Raw genomic sequence first — 21848 nt, 5'->3', positions numbered from 1 at the left:
TAATGTGAGTGAAGACGAAGCATAGCTCTCTTTACATCCTTTTAAGAAAATAAAAACAAGGAAAACCAAGCAAAGGCTTGGGTTCTTATTTAGGTCAGCATATTTGTCTCAATGTACCATGGAAGTGGCAGCTAAATTTACTCCTCCTAATAGGCATATCTTTTTTTTTGTTCGTATGAATTTAGCCCTTGTTACTCTTACGAGTGCTTGTAGCAGGTGGCTTTCTGTAAGCCAAAAAATGAAGGTCACATGATTGCTATGGAGGTGAATACTCAAGACCCATTTTGTGCCAGAGAATAATAGTACGGTTCTCATATGGAGTGAAGTTTTTTTCTGCTTATTATTTTTGTTAAATATACCACTAACACGATATTGGAACTAGTGATTTATTATAAAAACAAAACAAACTTAATTTGAACTTATTTTATTATGTAAATGGGGAAATGGAAGTTAAAAACTCATATGAAACAACAAATCTATCCTGCCAAATTAGAGGTTAAATAAAATCATTAAAATAATTATAAATAGGGATTTTGAAAACTATTTTTACAAAGAATTTTTATTGAGATTTACTTAATCCAGGTCCTAAACTTCAAATCCATTGGAAATCACTCACCAACTGAGGCAAAGTCAGAAAGCTTGTTTAAATCATCCATGAATTTTGTCACTTCTCCATTTCATTGCATATGTAGAAAGGGTATCTGTGGGAACCACTGCTAAGTCATAAACTATTAAGCTACACCAGTGCCCAGAAGTTACGTGTTGCAAATGTGTTTCCCTTGGCTTCTAAATTGATTTTCCAGTTGGAACATCTCAGAGTTCCTCTTTGAATTACTACTGTGGCCTGCCGTGGCCCACACTGCTTTATGTTGTTGTCAGACGGAAACAGAAACTGTTAGAAGGCTGTGTTAATGGCCACATACTCTAAGTAAAAGTAAACAGACTCTTAGAGGCATTCCTGTTTGAATCTTTCAACAGAATGTAGGCACTCCACAATTTCAAACATCATTGTCACTGATAGGTTACGCTTTGAAATATAAGCTTTGGAATGAATATACTGTTAGATATTTTTGACACATTCTAAGTTATTTTAGATTTTAAAAGGAACCCACTGGTCTTTTGGCATAATCAGGCGCCAAAGTAGCGTAATATCAGCTTAGTTTTTATTTTATCCACAAAGGTGCTATGATGTATTTTTTTTTAATGTCAGAAACTCCTGAGAGGCTTTGAAAAATATTCCTCAGTTCTTTCAAACAGGTTTTGTTTCCTTGCAAGATCCAGCTGAGCAGAAATCACACTGCCTCTCCAGTGAGCCAAAAGCTTCAGAGTGGTTCTGTATTCATTACCTTTATTCTGATTTTAAATAGAAGCCTCAAATCCCTCCATCTTGTAGACTGTCAAATGGCTTTCCTGTGGAGGACTTTCCATGATCAAAACTTGCAGCTTCATTCCCAGGTACATCTAGGCACCCAAGAGTGACGTAGCCCAGTACAAAAAGTGAAGTTCATGCCCAGTTGCATCTGGGCAAGCACACCCTAAAGTCCAAAGGAAGAGCAGCACTGTGCCTTCAGCCTGCCCTGCAGTTCCTGTCCGCCCACAAGTGGGAAGTTGCTTTAGGAGAGAGAGGAATGACAAGGGAGTTGTTTTATCCAAATGTCAGTGGTGCTAAACTAGTTATTAATTCCTATGAAGCAATGTTTACAATGGGAGATTTTGTCTCGCATCTGCCACACAAAGGCCACCTTTAAATAATTTATAAAACAATCTGCACTGATGCTTTTCATGGGACTCTAAGAAAAAGCAACCAATATTTATATTTTTGTATGCTCTGTGTATTTGGCTCCTCAATGACTACTAAATAATACAAAACTGAGAATATCTAATTGCTTCCCAAAAAGTCATGGGAAGGTAGAAAGAAGAAAATCTTTTTTATCATGTTTGCTTACTTTCACACTGGAGGCAGTTTAAAATGCTGATTATTCATTAGCTTTGCCTGCTGAATTCCACACGAGCCAAGCAAAGGAATGAGAAGGAGTACAGTGGGAACCCGTGTGAACACTCGTACTTTTTTCCAAGACTTCTTCTCCAATTGCCACTAGAGATGCTTCCAAATAGTCCCCTGAATGTTGTGAGAAGGCCAATAATGATTGTGTAACATTTTAATGTTCTATATTTCTAGGAGTGTGTTGGCAGATACTCAAATCAGAACCTAGTAATTATGCATACCATTTTAAAGAAATCTGTCAACCATAGGAATTAATATCTTATTGTGTTTCATCTAGTGCTCTTTCATTGAGTATAAGGATTTTAAGCTGATATATCGGCAGTATGCAGCTCTCTTCATTGTGGTTGGAGTTAATGACACTGAGGTAAGATAATAGAGGGAACTATGGAAAATGCAAGAAAACTGGGGATAACTGATTTTTATTCCTCCTTAAATTGACATTTTCTTTCTACTTACCTTCTAAGAATTATTGACTGTTCTAAAGGATCTTAGTTTCTGTCAAGGCTGGGGAAAGCTGTATGGAAGAGAAATACCTAGGATGTTTCTTGGATTAGATGAGCAGCTTATAAAGGGGAGAAACCCCAAACCACAGAATGCCTTCCTCTGTCCTACGGAATACCAGTGCCCTGCCCTTGTTCTGTGACACAGTGGAACAGCTCAGACAACTACAGAGGCCACTTGATTTTGGCATTGAACGTGTGTTAACATATCAAAAGCCAGAGAAAACTATAAGTATGATTGTCTTGTGATTATATCTCCTCAGATTTAGTTCACCTCTTCAGAAATGTCAGTCCCAGATCAACAGCACATAAGGCTATGGAATTATGGTGTTTCACATCTAAAATACTTTGAATTCTCAGTTGATTGTTTTTTTATCCATGAACCAGACTTTGAAGTGGTTTCTTCATCTTCACAGATGAAAAAATGATGGCATGAAGAACCTGTAAAATTGTGTAAGCAAGTTGGTGATGACATCAGGAGTAGAGCTCAGAAGTCAAAACACTAGACTCTAAGGTTTCAATCTGGTTAGATTCATCATAGACCTTTTTTAAATTAATTTATTTTTGGGGGGACTGAGTCTTGCTCTGTCTCCCCAGGTGGAGTGCAGTGGTGTCATGATGGCTCACTGCAACCTCAAACTCCTGGGCTCAAGCAATCCTCCTGCCTCAGCCTCCCGAGTAGCTGGGACTACAGGTGTACACCACAATACCCAGCTAATTTTTCTATTTTTTGGTAGAGACAGGGTCTCACTCTTGCTCAGGCTGGTCTCAAACTGCTAAGTTCAAGCAATGCTCCCACCTTGGCTTTTCAGAGTGCTAGGATTATAGGCATGAGCCATGGTGCCCGACCTCATCGTAGACTTTTTAAAAAAATCTTAAGAAATTAAGGTTTCATACATTTCCCTTATTAATAAGTATCTTTTAAACAAATGAGTCATAGAACTGTTCTGAATGTTTGTCAGTGGGAAGCTACTCTGCTCACATCTGTTCACTAAACCACATTCTCTAAAACCTGGAAGCTGACTTGGGCAGTTCTATTTTGATTTACACGAGGGCCACAGTAAATTAATTGCACCCTTCCTCTTTTACTTCAGAACGAGATGGCTATTTATGAATTCATCCATAACTTCGTGGAAGTTTTAGATGAGTACTTCAGCCGAGTGGTAAGTCTAATGGCTAATAAATGGTTTTCTTCCTCAACCCAGTTTCCCAGAAATGGGGACTCTTTGGATCTATATCAAGAACATGTGTTAATATAGAGCTATAACAAGTAAAAGTTAAAATTCAAATGATGCCGAATTTTCTTTGCCTTTCCTTCTGGCTCATCCGAAGTGTTACAAACCTATGTATCCCTACATCTTTATAAAGAACCAGCTCTAACAGGCTAAGAACCTCTTATTTCTTTTCTTTCAGTTATGAGATTTGGCTATCTAACTTGTCTACTCTTTCATTCTTCCCTCCTTCCAAGACACCAGGAACACCACCTCCCCCCACCCTTTTTTTTGTTCTACATGTTCAGAGAAAATTCTCTAGTAATGAACTACAGAAATGTAGAAATGACCCCTGAAAGTACTTACTCTTTTTACCTTAAGAATCATTTCCATCCAGTTTAATGGGTATAAAATATAATTAGATAGATAAAATGTAGAATGAACAATATTTGCTAGCACAACAAAGTGACTATGGTCAAAAATAAGTTAGGGTATATTTTAAAATAACTAAAAGAGTGGAATTGAAATGTTCCTAACACAAAAAAATGATAAATGTTTGAGGTGACGGATACCCCAATTACCCTGATTTGATTATTACACATTGTATGCCTGCATCAAAACTTTACGTGTGCCCCACATATATATACAACTATGATGTACCTATAATAATTAAAAATACAAAATTAAAAAGAAAAAAAGAATTTCCATCCAAACCCTTGCTTTAAGGGTCAAAAATCAACTCCTGTTAAGGCCCCCCTTAAAGAATATGTGAGTTCCTTTCCAACAGTCTTTTTTAAAAAATTTTAACAGCTGTATTGAAATATAATTTACATATCATATAATTTACCCATTTAAAGTGTATAATTTTAGTTTTCAGTATTTACACAGAATTATACAATCATCACCACAATCAACTTTAGGAAATTTCATCACCTGACAAAGAAACATCATACCCAATAGCATTTCCCTCTATAGTACCCCTCCCCCCACTCCAGGTCCTAGGTAATCCCTTTTTTTTGTCTTGGTAAGTTAAAAAAATTTTTTTTAATTGATACATAATATACATATTTTCAGGATATATGTGATACTTTGATACATCCATATAATGTGTAAAGATAAAAATCAGGATAGTTGGGATATCTACCACCTGAAATATTTATCTTTTTTTATTTTTTATTTATTTATTTATTTTTTTATTTATCTTTTTTTAATGCTAAAACCATGATTTAAATTCCTGACAGCAGTACATGAGGGTTCCAGTTTCTCCACATCCTCACCAAAACTTGTAATTATCTTTCTTTTTTATTATAGCCATTCTAGTAAGTGTGAAGTGGTATAGAGACCAATCAATTTTGGTTTTCATTTGTGTTTCACTGATGGATAAGGCTGTTGAGCATCTTTTCACGTTTGTTAGCCAAATTCATGTATCTTCTTGGGAGAAATATCTGCTCAAATCCTTTACCCATTTTTCAATTGCATTATTTGTCTTTATTCTTGAGTTGCAAGAGTTTTTTTTTTTTTTCTTTTTTGAGACAGAGTCTCACTTTGTTGCCCGGGCTACAGTGAGTGCCGTGGCGTCAGCCTAGCTCACAGCAACCTCAAACTCCTGGGCTCGTGCAATCCTTCTGCCTCAGCCTCCTGAGTAGCTGGGACTACAGGCATGCGCCACCATGCCCGGCTAATTTTTTTCTATATATATTTTTAGTTGGCCAGATAATTTCTTTCTATTTTTAGTAGAGACGGGGTCTCGCTCAGGCTGGTCTTGAACTCCTGACCTTGAGCAATCCACCCGCCTCGGCCTCCCAGAGGGCTAGGATTATAGGCGTGAGCCACCGCGCCCAGCCAAGAGTTTTTTTTTGATACAGGTTCTTGCTCTTTTGCCCAGGCTGGACTGCAGTGGCTTCATGATAGCTCACAGCAACCTCAAACTCCTGGGCTCAAGTGATCCTCCTGCCTCAGCCTCCCGAGTAGCTGGGACTACAGGTACACACCACCATGCCCAGCTAATTTTTTTATTTTTTGTAGAGATGGGGTCTCACTGTTGCTCAGGCTGGTCTTGAACTCCTGGCCTCCCAAAGTGTTAGGAGTACAGGCATGAGCCACCATGCCTGGCCCAAGAGTTCCTTATATATTCTGAATATAAGTCCCTTATCAGATATATGATTTGAAAATATTTTTTCTCCCATTCAGTTGTTTTCTTTTCACTTTGTCATTGGTGTCCTTTGAAGCACGGTAGTTTTTAATCTTGACAAAGCCCAGTTAATCTATTTTTTCTTTTGTTGTTTATGTTTTTGGTGTCATGTCTAAAGAAGCTTTGCCTAACCTAAGGTCATGAAGATTTATTCTTATGTTTTCTTAGAGTTTTAGAGTTTTGGCCCCCACATTTAGGTCTTTGATCCATTTTAAGTAATATTTGTATATGTTGTGAGGTATGGGTCTAACTTCCTTCTTTTTACATGTAGATATCCAGTTGTCCCAACATTATTTGTTGTGAAACTGTTCTTTCCTCCCCATAAATTGTCTTGGCACCCTTATCATAAATCAATTGACCATAAACGTAAGGGTTTATTTGTGGACTCTCAGTTCTGTTCCATTGATCTATATCTCTATCCTTATGCCGGTACCACATTATCTTTATTACTGTAGCTTTATAGTAAGTTTGAAACCCAACATTCTTTTAAAAACCAATCAGTGATGATGTTTTACTTTGCTACCATAGGCCTTCCTGAGCCTTGGTTAGACATTCTTGGGAAGTAGCAGTGGCACAAGCTTATTATTTTTGAAAGTTATTTTGTTTATTTCATTTTGCTTTTAAATAAAAGGTTTAGAAAAGAACTGTTTCCAAGCTTCTTCCCAAGGCAGTGAGTGGAATCTACTCCATAATTAGTAATATTGAGTGCACTAAAACCTACTAACAGCAAAACTCATGTTAAGAAGTTATATTTTCAGCCCAACTCCTAATGCCAGAAGTGAGCTTTGACATACTCCTCCTTCCTAGGACCATCACTGTCTTCTTTGTCTTAGTGTGGTGGTTCTCAAAGTCTGGTCCTGGACCAGCAGCATAAGCTGGGAACTTGTTAAAAATCCAAGTACTGGGCCCAACTCCAGATCATTGAATCAGAAACTCTGGATTGAGGCCGAGCAATCTTATGTCTAAACAAGCCTTCCAGGTGATTCTGATGCGTGCTTTTGGGAAACACTGCCTTAGAGCATGCGGCTTGCTGTCAGTCTTTTCCTAATTCAAGGGTTGGTGCTGGGAAGACGCCTAGTGGCCTGCGATGTGGTAATGCATCTAGCCAGGAAGGGTTTGGTGCTTTCCGGAGCTAGAAGAGGTCAAGAGGTCAGGTCATTCCAGAGACTGGCCTTGAGGGGGCAGAGGGCATTGAGACTGGCTTTACAATCTATCTCTGTGTTGATTGCTGGAGAAAGCACCATAGACCAGCATTCTGCCCAATAAAACTTTCTGCAGTGATAGAAATGTTCTGTGCCTGTGCTGCCCAATACGGTAGGCACTGGCCACGTGTGGCTCCGGAGCACCTGAAATGTGGCTAGTGTAACTGAAAAGGTGAAATTTTAATTTTACTTAATTTTACTTAATTTCAATTTCAGTTGCCACATGAGGCTGGTGGTTACCATACCGGACAACTCTGCTTCCTGCTTTTCTCGTGGTGACCACTGTCTTACTAAGACAGACTGGTTGCAAGTCAAGGCCTGTGATTCAGAGCTGGCCATGATTAGCCACTTTAAGGTGACACCCACCAAGAAGAATGTAATTTCCCAAAATAACAATGTTTTAAGCCTGGGAGAATAAAAAGTGGGTGCGCAACTATCATTGCTAAGATTTTTTAAATTATTATTATTACATTTGGTAACTGACAATAAATAGCACATTGCTGAATTATAGTTGTAATTTTAGAGAGAGAGTCAGTGACCACATAAACCACAGAAGTAAAGATTAGAATTTAATTTAAGCCAGGTGACTATGTAGGACTTGGACAGTACCAAGGGATGACTCAGTTTAGGATCAAACCATAGCAAAAAGAAAAGGAAGACGAAGAGGAGAAAGAGTACTATGGGAAAGAAAATAGGATCTGTCCCACTCACAGAGAATGCCTTGTCATCTAAGTTTTATTTTTAGGCTTGTGAGATTTAAACATTTTTTTCTGTGACTATTTTTAATCTTAGAGGTTTCCAAATCTTAAATTTGGAGATCAGTTTCATGCCATCTGGGCTGAGAGAAGCATCTCAGCATCATATTTTTAAAACAAAAAGCAAACCCAGCTAGCTTCAAAGGAGGCAGTTTGTAACAGGTGAGGGCTGTTGCTGTTGAGCAAGTGGATCAGGGTTTTTGTCATGCTGCATTTGACAAGCCTTAAGCCAGTGGTCCCCAACCTTTTTGGCACCAGGAACCATTTTCATGGAAGATAATTTTTCCACAGACCGGGGAGAGAGGGGATGGTTTCGGGATGATTCAAGTACATTACACGTATTGTGTACTTTATTTCTATTATTATTACATTGTAATACATAATGAAATAATTATACAACTCACCATAGGTTGGGGACCCCTGCAATAAGCTCTTTTGTATTTGAACTTGATTCTGTTTACTTTTTTCTCCCTCTATGACTTTTTCATTACATAACTATTTTCATTGAAAAGAATTTTAAAAACATATAAGCAAAACAAAAGGGGAGGATGGATATATGTCATTATACATTTGTCCAAACCCATAGAATGTACAACACCAGAGTGAACCCTAATATGGACTTTGGGTGATACTGATGTGTCAGTGTAGCTTCATCAGCTGTAAGAAATGTACCACTGTGGTGAGGATATTGGTAACGGGAGCAGGACATGCATGTGGAGGGGCAGAGTGTATATGGATATCTGTGTACCTTCCCAATTTTGCTGTAAACCTATGACTGCTCTAAAAAAAATAAAGTTTTTTTTTTAAGTTGGGGTAAGAAGATCATTAGTAAGCCCATCACCTATTGATAACTGCTGTTCGTTACATTTCCTTTTAGACTTTATATATCTGTCTATATATAACTATATATATATGTACATGGGGTAATATGTGCATACCTTTTTATTTAACAGTATGTCAGTACTTATATGTCTACCTCATTATTTGTGGATATGCTACAATTTACTTATCTAGTCCCGCCTGTTGATAGTTGCTTAAGTTATTATCAATAATTTGCTATTACAAACGTCACCCTGAACATCCCATCCCCTGTCATTGTGGCATTGTCCAGTTATTTCCTTAGGATAAACTTCTAGAAGTAAAATCCACGGATTCAAAGGGTGTGGCACATTGTTAAGGTTTCTGATACATGTATCAAATTACCTACCATCTGTAAAGGTTAAGTTAGCTTATTTTTCCCTCTACTTTCTAAAGACAAATTGTTCTGGCCTGTACGATTCCTTCGAACTGCAGCCTATGTGTTTAAAAATCACCGTCCCAACCTGCAGGCCTTGGGACTCGGGCCTCTGCGTACCCGGCCTCAGCCCCCTCGCTGCTTCCGGCTCGGGGTCAGAGCAGTCACTAACTGCTGAGAGCGTCGGTCCCAGCGTCCTGTTCTCACCCTCGTACTCTTTCTCTCTTTTCCAGAGTGAATTAGACGTATCCTTTGTCACTACTGTTTTGCACAGCACGCGGCACAGCGTCAAGCCCGAGTCGGTAAGTGCCGTGGGACCTGCTCGGGGACCCACGTCAATCGCCGACTGCACGACCCAGCCAGGGCGCGGGTGTTCTGCAGACCCCCCCCTCCCCGCCAGCCACGCTTTTAGAAAAAGCAATTCTTAAAAGTCTTTTTTTCCCCAGACAGGACAATGCCATGGTAGTAGTTAATAATAACTATTATATATTAATTTAACTTCTTTTAAGCATATGGAATAGGCTTTTTCTCAAATTTAAATAACACAGCCAGAAAGTGCTTAGTTCTCCTAGAGAGCCGGGACTTGCAGGGGTCCGGTAGGAATCTCCAGGACTCCCCCGAACATCAGAGTGAGGCCTTCAGGCTTGATAAGCTGCACAGCTAAAGAAATGAATGGCCTGCTTTGTATTCATTTCCTTTTATAGCAGAGAAAGCTCTCCTTTTCTCCTCTTTCTCCCTTTGAAAACACTGTATCCAAGGACAAGCAAGCATGATTTGCATAGAATACTGCAGGTCTAGAGGTTTGGGCCAGGAGCCCTCTAGGCTGTGTGTGAGTGCTCTGGAGGCAAGTTGACTTTTAAGTTAATTTTTTACTTCAAAAATCTGCCTACTGCTTGAAAGCAATAAAGAAAAGAATCCTTTGAGAACACATCAGGCTTGAGTCTAAAATAGTGACATTAATTATAAGAAATATTTATTAACATTAATATATAAAATATGCTTAGAATGTAACAAACATACAAATTATAACAAATGTTTATGTGTATACCTACATGTACATATATTTGTGTGTGTATGAATATATATGTATACACGCCATATATATTTATATATAATTGGACACCTATGTTTGCATCAACTTAATATTGTGGGAAATGGTCATTTACCTGTTAAATGGTAAGAAAGGTCCATCATGTTGGTAGAATTCAGTTGCAGGTAGTATTTAGATGCTTTAAATTAACTGGGAAAATCTGAGTGCCCTCTAGCGGTGATGACCTAAATCTGTTATTCCCTTTGACCTAGGGGCCCCCAGACCAGGCTGTATATTAGGTATATTTTTATTTGGTATGTAACATTCTATTTTTAAAATTTTATTTTTTATTTTTATTTTTTAGAGATGAGATCTCCCTCTGTCACCCAGGCTGGAGTACAGTGGTGTGATAATAGCTCACTGTAACCTCCAGTACCTGGGCTTAAACAATCCTCCCACCTCAGCCTCCTGAGTAGCTGGGACTACAGGTGTGCATCACTGCACCTGTGGCTAATTTTTCAATTTTTTTTAGAAGACATGGGGTCTCGCTATGTTTCCCAGGCTGGTCTTGAACTCCTGGCTCAAATGGTCTGCCTGTTTCAGCCTCCCAAAGTGCTGGGATTACGGGCATGAGCCACCATGCTTGGCCAGCATGTAACATTCTATTTTAACTAAGCACTTTAAAGCAATTCAAAATAAATCTCTTCCTGCTTGTAAAGGGGAGTGAAAAAAATTTTTTTTTATTTCAAAAGACATCAGGAAGATAGCAAGGGCTAAAATAAGACACTTCATTAGGAGTACAGAAACTCAAGTTCCACTTTTGATCTTGCTACTAACTAGCTGTGTGTATTAGACAAGGCACATAATCCTCTCATCTCAAAATAAGAGAATTCGAATAGAAGAGCTTTAACACCCTCTCAGTTTTAATATTTGATGTTGCCATGACTCTAGGTAACTGAGTTGAGGTATCTTATACCTAAAACAAGAAGAAAGTCTTACAAATCTAGATATCCAGAGAACTAAAGTGAATCAAATGTAACAGGATATGTATTATAGTTGGAGTAGTTGTGTTGTGTCATATATTGGCTAGAAGTTTATTAGAAGTACATGTGGGTCTACTTGTCTTTGTATCCCTCTGGTGTACAGCATAGGTTTGTGTGGTGAACTCCAGCTTTCTTGTTTGAAATTAATTTTCACACCAAGACACACAATTCCCCCCTAATATTACCTACTTTCGTTTTCACCCTCCCTCCCCCTCTGACCATGTTATATATTTACTGTCCTTAAGAATTACTTAGGCATATCCATCTGACAGATTAGGAATTTTATATCATTTAGAGAACAGAACTAAATTTCTCTAGACCTGGAAATTTGTCTTTGCTCTAGGCATAATTTCACTTGCACTTCCAGTGGTCTAAAAGTGGAGCAGGCGGCAGGGTAGAACATAGAGCACCTCTCTTCTGTTGATATTCTTAAAAGGTTACCACCGTCGGCCATTTGAAAAATAACAAATTAAAAACCTATGATTCAGCCAGGTGCGGTGGCTCATGCCTGTAATCCCTATAGCACTCTGCGAGGCCGAGGCGGGTGGATCGCTCGAGGTCAGGAGTTCGAGACCAGCCTGAGCAAGAGTGAGACTCCGTCTCTACTAAAAATAGAAAGAAATTATCTGGCCAACTAAAAATATATATAGAAAAAATTAGCTAGGCATGGTGACGCATGCCTGTAGTCCCAGCTACTTGGGAGGCTGAGGCAGAAGGATTGCTTGAGCCCAGGAGTTTGAGGTTGCTGTAAGCTAGCCTGACACCACGATACTCTAGCCCGAGTAACAGAGACTCTGTCTCAAAAAACAAACAAACAAAACCCATGACTCTCCTCTGCTTCATACATAGTTCTTTTAACTATGACATGTGCAGGGAGGACCTCTGCAGAGCAGTTACAGAGCAGAAAGACAAGGGAGCCTTGCAGAGGCATAGCTGCAGTTTCCTGCTCCCTCTGGGTAGGGCCGTAGACCCTATGTCCAGGATGACGTACATCATGTATGTAGAATGTGATGCTCTGCCTGACATGATGACGTTCTGCATCACCATTCTGGTAGCACGTAGCCAGGAACCTGCTGGAGTAGCTAGCATCGTTCAGGTCTGCTCTGCCAGGAAAGCTTCCCTAGGTCTTGAAAGGATGAATACAAGCAATTGCTATAATTGCAACTTGAACTTGGTTCTCCCAACACTCGCAGCACATAATCTTCTTTATGTTTGCTCAGGCTTAAGAAAGCCTTTCTTGTCAGCCCACGTGGGACAGACATGATTTAAGGCTTGGTTTGGTACAGTACCAGGAGAAGGAAGTCAAAACCTTATGAAATTCCCAAGAAGCTTTTTACTTTATAGTCTTTTTCTCCAGAAGCTTTTCCACCCCGATGCCTTTTAAGGATTGGGAAGTTTCCCAGAGGCTGCACAGTGAGACTTTGAGAAATAAAGTACACCATTTATAATACATTTCTCCCTAGTATGGGCTTGTTCTACTTCTAGTAAGACTGACTTCACAGAGCAAGACAGATGGGATTTAAAAAAGAAATGACCTAAGCACAAGAAATCAGGACAGAAATTCTGGCTTGTTGAAAACCCTTCCAGTGAGTAGAAACCCTCTAGTATGGTGGTGTCACCGGGGACAGGCTGCCTCCTTGGTACCAAGCACGTCGATGACCCAGATCACTCATGTCCTGTGAATAAGCTCCTATACACTCTTCACATTCCACTCCACCCACTGGGCTAAAATGTGGCCAGAGGACTCATGAGGCCTGTCCCTGTAGAGAAAGTTTGCCCCATCATGTACCTTGGTAGACTTTTTAAGACTTCAAATTCTGTGAATTAAGATGAATTTTTAGGAACCAATTGATGAGCTTCCCAAAACGTGCTCAGCTGGGGAGCCCCAGGAGGCTTGCTGTTTTCCAGATGATTCATAATTCAGAGGAGCTGTGTCCACCCCCATCTGCTAAATAGTCAGAGGATGGCACCAATGAACAGCACTGTGTGGGAGATGTCCCCACTCCAATTCATTGTACACCTGCTGTATGCATGAAGTGCAGAAAACCTCAGCAGCCTTTTTGGTACTTGGTGTCTTAAAGGCTCGGTTTATTTTGCTAGAATGGAATGCAGCAGTGCTGCTTTTAGACCTGGACTACCAGGGTCTCTTTCTTGGGCCCTGTGCTTTAGGGGGCCCCACTCTGGCTCTGCTCCCAGCAGCACCGATCTCCATGTGGCGAGGATGCCCACAGTCACTTCCCGTCTACTTCTTGACCACCTCTGGTTTCCTGGGCCCTCAGAATTTACAGGGCACCCAGACATCCCAGAGCCTGCTACTAGGGCCTGTGCAGTCCTCTCCTTTACCTTCACCCCAGGACGGGAGACAGGAATGATTGATAGGTAGTCTGGGATCCTGGTAGCTGGGGTGCCCCACATACATGCATGGGGAGAAAAGCAGGGAGAGGCCAGAGTCCCTATTTATACCCTTGTGCCCACTTCCTCCACAATACAGGGTAGACCTAGAACCTAGAATGTTTTCTTGATTTAAAAACATCTTTAGAACATTCCTGTTTTTATTTTATAAACTCTTAAAGTCCAAAAGCCTGAGCAATCGGTTCTAGGATTCTAGAACCTGAAAGCTCATGTGGGTGATGTGAAAACACCCTGATTCGTGCCCTGTTTATTGTAGTTGAGGGTGGGGGAACAGGAAGGGCCTCGGTGCCGCGTGGCCTGTCTGTGGCTCGGCCGGCATCTGCCATGCTGCTCCCTGGAGGATGCCGGCACACAGGCCCCAGTGATCGCACCACCAAGCTTTGTCTGCATCTAGCTCCTTCACTAATTTCCCCAAATCCCAAATACCCTCAGAGGTCCAGAAACCAGAATAGGGCTTCTCTAAGTAGGAAATAACTTCAGCCTGATTTAATGAGAAATTGCAAAAGTGCTTATTCAAACTAGGGATTTTAGAAATACTGGCCAAAAGAACAAAGAAATTCTCCAGGGAAGCCATCCAACACTGAAGTGTCAGCTTCTAAATGAACTGAAATTTTCTATGTGTTCTCTTAGAGAGTTAATGATAGTTCATTAATAAAATCATTACAAAATAATTTCTTTTGAGTTATGATAGAGCATATGACACTTCAGGAATGGCTTCATATTATCAGAATGAAGCTCCCCTCTCCTTGAAGGTTACATTTATTTCATTTTTTTTTTTTTTTTTTTGACACAGAGTCTTACTGTGTCACCCAGGCTGGAGTACAGTGCGGTGCAATCATAGCTCACTGTAAGCTCAAACTCCTGGGCTCAACCAATCCTCCTGCCTCAGCCTCCCAAGTAACTGGGACACAGGCGTGCGCCACCATGAACAGTCCCCAGGGAGTCAGCCATTATGCCAGGAAGGGGATGTGAATGTCACAGATCAGACAGTTCTGCCTCTCAGGCTTTTGTGCTCCCACTAGCCGTAGTTACCTCCCCATTTCCCTGAAATGTGTTCTCTGAGTCCTAGGTGCCCTATTCATCTGCTGCCATTCCTCACCACCAGGGCCCTCTGCCTTGACCCCACTCCTTTTTTCCACGTTTCTGAGTCCTGTTTTAGTCAGGGACAGTGACAGCAAGTTATGAGAAGCAACAGAGAGTTAGGGAAAAAATGAGAGAAATGACAGGCTCATTTGACCCAATGTGGACTTTCATATTTAATTTTATATAAGCCTACATAAACCTTAAGTGGAATCACACTTGGGTTTCCTGTTCTCCGAATTTGAATGGGCCTACACTCCTTTTCAGTGGCTAATTAGCAAGAGACAGAAGGTAAACAGAAGACTACCCTACAGAATGCCCCGAGAAGTGTGCAAATCTCCATGTGATAATCTTCTATATGGTAGTAGTCGATTTGCTGTAGGGAATGTGAACACAGTGGCCCTAGGCAGTTTATTTAATTTCATGGGAAATTGAATTAAAATTTAAATAATAAGAGAGCAAGTTTTCCCACCCTACTTATTGTATTAAAGAACTTTGCTTAGCTAGAATTTTTTTTTAAAAAAAAGAAATCAAGTGAGAAGCCAAGGGATCTGAGACCAAAGTCTGGAGTTACAAATTTTAGTTTCTAGTCTGGGCTCTGCCCTGTAATTCCTTTAGAGCTTCCATTTGAGTCTGTGCTGCTCAGTTTTCTTAGTTATTAAAGGATAACTAGATCACCATAGTGGTGTTCAAATACCATGTTGGACAAGTGTTTTATGATCCAAAGATCAAAATTCCAGTGTTAGACCCATACATTTTAATCGCTTTAATTAAAAACTTGATTTCCAGTGGCACTAATATTACAGAAGCCCTATGATGTTCAACCCCAATTCACATTGCATAGAAATTCAGAAAGGCTCTTAGGTTTCAAGGTTAGGAGAAAGTGGGACTTCAGTGACTCAGCTCTTTGGGAGGTTGTTTCTAATTTATGTCAGCTCCAACCTTGGGGGGCTTATGAGGAGAAACAGGTCGCCTTAAGGATCTTTAGAGTCGGTCAGTTCAGTGCAGCCTGAAGGGAAGACCCTCTTTCAGTAGTCATTCCCAGCTCACTACACGAATATACCTTTCTTGCTGGGCTTTTCTTGCTTCCTTCTACTCTAAATGTCAGGGTTGAAGTGTGTTTGTCATGAGGCTTAGCTTATAGGGTAATTTTGGTCCCTGCTCACCTGGCATATGGCCCAAATGCCATTACTCTTGGCTTCACCAGTATGCACACACATTGCTCATAAACCAAATCAAGATGTGAACAACTGGATTCCAATTTTAAAGGAGTCACATGATTCTGGGGGGAAATCAGCTTTCAGGCCTTTGCCTCATATTGGATTTGGTCTGTGGTTTCCCCATATAGTGCCAGAAAGCTGCATGATTATTAGGGTCTGAGCCAGATACACAGACAGGCAGTCACATGCCCGCAGTACAGAATGACCTCACTGAGCAACTCATGTTTCCAGGGTGTTGGCAAACTCAGGCTTGCCAGGGGACCTTGTCCTTGCAACGTGGGCATATCAGTGGTTGATATGATTCAGCAGTGAATTCTGATCTGAATTTCAAAACAATTGGACAGTTGCTCAAGGGGACGTCTGAACTGCAGATCCTCTACTTGCCAAAGACAAAGCAGTCCTCAGAGCAGCTTCATCCCTGAACCAATTCAAATAGGTTAAAATTAGATTTCCTTCTATCTTGGAGAAGCTGACATTTTCAAAGGCACTAAGACTTTCACTGCATTAGTGAATACAACAGGGGGGTTCTGCGGGCCATTGTTCACGCAGACACCTGTGCTTCTCCGTTCTGCCTTTCCGTGTACATGGCTGTCATGCCCACTTTGTCTTGGCTTCTAAGTTCTGGCTTCTGGGTCTGGTGAACAGGTTTGAGTCAAGGGCCTAACATTCTAGTCCCAGTTTGGCCACAGGACAAAGCAATCATCTATATAATTGGAAGACATTATTAATAGGTATATCAGAGTAAAGCTTTTTTTTTTTTTTCTGGGCCACTTAAGGACAGTTCCCACGGGACCCTAGAAAACAGTTTATTCTGCTGGAGGACTATTTGCACAGAGCTTAATGAGATATTAACAGAAGAGCCTAATAAAAACTTAAAAGTCATTCACAGATTGTCCCATTCTCTGTAGATGTACTTCACTAAGCAAATACAATATAGACTTTGAACATCTAGAATTGTTGAAAAAAATCAGATGATGATACATTTTACAAAGACTTAATTATGAACTCCCCTAGTGCATTCAGTCACCTATTTGTTGAATGAAGTTTATCTATTTGAAACAATGTCAACTGTTTGTTTTTTTTTAGCAGACCAGGATCATGCTCTTTAAATACAAATGGAAACTTCAGATATAGAATTCAGAAACATTCAACCATTGTCATCATCCCATTCCAGTTCTCCTCCTTTCACAAAAGTTAGGTACTCAACTGAAGAGGTTCTTGAGGGGAAGTATTTAGTTCTTTCTAGTTTGCTAAACATCACAGGCTGACAATATTTTCTTCTTACTTACTGTCCAATAAGAACACCAGTAAGCTAAAGTGGCCCCATAATTCTCAAATGACTTCCCGTTTGTAAGAGGTACTATTTTAAAATTCAGAACTTTTGTCATATCTTGCTTTCTTCATTTCTCCTCATAGTTACTTTTACTTGAGTCTGTTTGGCAGAGAAGAGATGATTGAAGGTGCAAGGCTGTGAAGGCATTTGATTTGGGGCAGAGGTTTGGGGGCTGAGAAGCCTGGAAGCAGAGCAATCAAGCCAAGCTTTAGGTTTAAAATCTAGCTCTGGCATTTACTAGCCTTGTGACCTCGGACAATGGCTTTGAGCCTGTTTGATCCTGGGTAAAATGAGGATGACGTGTAACATGTACATCAGAGAGTTGTAGAGAAGACTGAAAATACATGTAAAGCACTCAACACCATGCCTAAAACATGAGTATTCAACAAATCATTATTATTATTGTCTGGGAAGACAACATTGTTCTTGAGTTCAGGTCATTCTCTTGCCAAATGTCACTTGCTATGTTCTTTAGCTCTTAATAGACGACTCTTGTCATTGGCTAAAAAATGTAGCTGTCCCATTTCTATGCCTATTTATCCTGTTAGCTTCACCAAGGTGAAACTAGGAGTATATGTGCACATAAAGGTACTAATTTCGAATGTGGACACCAACTTTGAATTTAATTTCAGGAATTCTGTACAGAAAACCTCATGCTCAGGCTAACTTACACTGGGAAAATTCCAGGCTAAGCTCTAAGTTATTTTTCACTATTAACATTTTTTATAACTTTAAAACTAATTTCCTTAATGTGACTCTAGATAATGTTTAACTTAGATAAAGTACACATCATTTTGGATGAGATGGTGTTAAACGGCTGCATTGTGGAAACTAACCGGGCAAGAATTCTTGCCCCTCTACTAATTCTTGATAAGATGTCAGAAAGCTGAAAAGAAGACTCTGCCAGACATCAATTGCGAACACCATGGAATACATCTCGACATCTGTAGCCCAGAAGAATCTGGAAGACCACAATTGCAGAATGGGTGTCCTTCCAAAGACATTACAAATATGTGTTTTCCACGTTCCTAAATGGAAAACAAAACTGTATTTAAAAATATGTACAAAGAAAATTTTTCTCTAAACTGAGAAACAAGTTGTATTTTCTAACTGTAAGTATATTTTTCCCACTTTAAATTTTGAGTACCTAAGGAACCCATTTTGGTCTCTGCTTCCTTTTGCAAATTAAATTCAAGAATAGCAGGATGGTGGTAGGAACCAAGTTCTCCATCAGCCAATAAAATTTCAAAATTGACTTACACATGGCATTCTGAATAGCATTGTTTTCTGAATGATGTCTTTTTCCTTATAAAGTCTTAGTAAAATTTGCCTTTCTTTTTCACTTAGCAATTACAATGCCATCATGTAATTAACTCTATAGAGAACGTTACTATCAATAATGGATGGTTAGACATTAAGAGAACCCTAACAACTATCCTTTATGCCACATTTTACAGGGTTTGTCTAATAATCATACTGAAATCATAAATCATACTTATTAATGAAATTTGCTTTAGTTCAAAGGTTAAAATCAGAATGCAAAAGAATATCTGTATAGGTTGGCATAAAATGAATCCTTTTCTCCCTCCCTGACTTACTCCTATAACCCATTTTTCTCTTGGAATGTCTTGAAGCAAACTACTAAGTAACTACAGAATAAAAATGCCCTGTATCCCCTCAAAACCTTTCTATGTGCTTTTGATACCAGTCAACAGAATATACAGAACTGTCTTGGGTAAAAGTATGTACAGTAGGTCCCCCCTTATCTTTGGTTTCACTTTTCCATAGTTTCGGTTACCTATGGTCAACCACGGTCTGAAAATATCAAACGAAAAATTCCAGAAGTAAGCAATTCATAAGTTTAAAATTGCACACCGTTCTTGAGTAGTGTGATGAAATCTCGTTCCAATCTGTGCTGTCTGGGAGGTGCATCATCCTTTGCCCAGCGTAGGGCATACACTACCCACCCATTAATCACTTAGTAACTATCTTGGTTACCAGGTTGACAGATCACAAAAGAAGGGTAATATATTTTGAGAGAGAGAGACACCACATTCATGTAACTTTTTTTTTAATTAGAAAAAATTTTTTTGAGAAAAGGTCTTGTTCTGTTGCCCAGGCTGGCTCAAACTCCTGGGCTCAAACAATCCTCCCACTTCAGCCTCTCTCCCCAGTAGCTGGGACTACAGGCACACACCACTGTACCCAGCTTTCACATAACCTCTATTACAGTATATTGTTATAATTGTTCTGTTAGCTATTGCTAATCTCTTACTGTGCCTAATTAAGTTAAAAATTACCATAGATATGTATATATAGAAAAAAACATAGTACATATAGGGTTTGGTACTAGCCTTGGTTTCAGACATCCACAGCTGGTCTTTGATCATATCCCCCAAGGACAAGGGGGTCTACGGTATATGTGCATGTAGCAGTGGGAGGTCAGGTGCAATGGAGGAAGTAGAAATACATTTTTGGTACTGACCTGTGGGAACAATGAGTGGTATGTGTGTATATAGATCCACCTTTGTATTAAGTAGCCAAGGTCTGGGGAAAGCCCAGTCCAGACCAAAGTGCTCTGGAGGTCTTTCTGAGACACATTAGTTGGGAAACACTGTCCTAGTTGATAGGCACTTAATCAGTAACACATTCAGGTAACTGCTGAAACTGGTACACCAGAAGTAGCAAGGGAGTGAACAAAATTAATTTTTGGGTCACACCAAAATAGTAGTTGAATTATATCTTGGCACAGATTTTAGTATCTTGAGAGAATAGTAACAGTTAAAAAAAATAGTAGGTAGATACCACGGGAAAAAATACTTAAGAACTTAACAGTATGTGTGGAGACCCCAGTAGATGTCTCCTAACACTGGACTCATACAAAGTGAACTGTAATGTTCACTATCTGTACTTACAGGGTGTGTCTTTAAGTGATCTTTCATATTTATAACATTTATGTCTCAGATTGGTCAGCCATACTTTGTTCTCTGACTTTTTCTGAAGACTCCTAACATTTCAAAAACAGTTACTGATTTTATAAAACTCATCAATACTTGCTGTAGCAACTTGCTAGACCAGGACTCAGCAGGCTTTTTCTATAAAGGGCCAGACAGTAAATATTTTTGGCTTTGTGGGCCATATGGTCTCTGCTAACTACTCCATTCTGCCATTGTAGTGCAAAAGCAACCATCAATAGTATGTAAATGAATGAACATGGCTGTGTTCTAATAAAACTTTATTTATGGGCCGGGCGCGGTGGCTCACGCCTGTAATCCTAGCACTCTGGGAGGCTGAGGCGGGTGGATTGTTTGAGCTCAGGAGTTCGAGACCAGCCTGAGCAAGAGTGAGACCCCGTCTCTACTAAAAATAGAAAGAAATTATATGGACAGCTAAAAATATATATATATAAAAAGTTAGCCCGGCATGGTGGCACATGCCTGTAGTCCCAGCTACTTGGGAGGCTGAGGCAGGATTGCTCGAGCCCAGGAGTTTGAGGTTGCTGTGAGCTAGGCTGACACCACGGCACTCGAGCCCGGGTAACAGAGTGAGACTCTGTCTCAAAAAAAAAACCAAAAAAACAAAAAAACTTTATTTATGGACACTAAAATTTAAATTTCATATAATTTTCACATCATAAAATATTCTTTTGATTTTTTTCCAACCATCTAAAAAATTTAAAACCATACTTAGCTCATGGGCCATACAAAAACAGGCAGCAGGCCATTGTTTGCTAACCCTGGTGCCAGACTAGTTTTGGTAAAAGCTAACTATCAATGGACATTTTAGAGACTTAAACAATGGCAACACTATACACATAAACTGGATTTTAATTCTAACACTAGTATATAGTTTTAGTCATGCATTCATGACTTTATTGAAATCACCACCACTATTTTTTGGATAGCAACATAAGTCATAGATTGAAATACTGTTATTATGCTTTAACTTTTATTCTCATAGAGAACTGTGAAGCTGACAATAAGGTGAAATAAAAAAATGCCGCCTCTGATCACACAATCACAACATTCTCATGCAGCAAATAAAAACAGTACTCAAATCATTAACTGTAGTGGGAGATGTCTCTTCTAATGTAGAAAGGGAATATACCTTTTAAACAGGTAAATACTGGGCAATTTCAAACATGCTTTTAGTTCCTTAAAAAAGCCATTTGGCTAAATCGAACCTAGTGACATTCCTTTCACCTATATGCACAGACATGATAACAACAGGAATTTGGAAAATGGAAATACAGGCCCTTCTTCACAACCGGGAAGCAGCTGTATCCTGGAGGTTTCTTTTCACACTAACACAACATTAAAAATCATTCTTGGATCATAGTTACATCCTTACTTACATATCCCTCCAAATATAATGGTAAATAGCAGATCTCACTTTTAAAAAATTAACACAAATAACTAGCCATTTTTCTAGCTAAAGAATACTTGAAAACTGAACACAACAGTTGGATCATAATTAAGTGTGTGAATATATATTTTTTTATCCTTCCAATTTCAGTAAATGCATTTACTATAGAAAATCACATTTCTTTATATAATAATTTCAGAAAACTGAATCTAAATGATTCAAAATGAAAAGTATCTGGTTAAGTTCTTAGGTCTGATGACTGCAGTG

The 21848-nt window shown here is 39.5% G+C and overlaps 1 protein-coding gene across 5 annotated transcripts in view; it reads left to right on the top strand.

Moving 5' to 3' along the window:
- AP4S1 (adaptor related protein complex 4 subunit sigma 1) overlaps positions 1-21848 on the top strand; it is a 74078-nt gene that overhangs the window by 22194 nt on the left and 30036 nt on the right. For 2 of the 5 annotated variants that reach the window (XM_045569280.1, XM_045569289.1), the window contains 4 exons: positions 2283-2369; positions 3600-3668; positions 9332-9343; positions 17978-18479. In XM_045569280.1, coding sequence (XP_045425236.1) covers positions 2283-2369; positions 3600-3668; positions 9332-9343; positions 17978-18106 — 297 coding nt within the window. In that variant the 3' untranslated portion in view covers positions 18107-18479. The other 3 variants (XM_045569305.1, XM_045569297.1, XM_045569313.1) reach the window with 3 other exon arrangements.

This window comes from Lemur catta, chromosome 1 (assembly GCF_020740605.2).
Source record: "Lemur catta isolate mLemCat1 chromosome 1, mLemCat1.pri, whole genome shotgun sequence".
NCBI classification, from domain to species: Eukaryota; Metazoa; Chordata; class Mammalia; order Primates; family Lemuridae; genus Lemur; species Lemur catta.
This window is presented reverse-complemented; position numbering and strand designations above follow the sequence as displayed.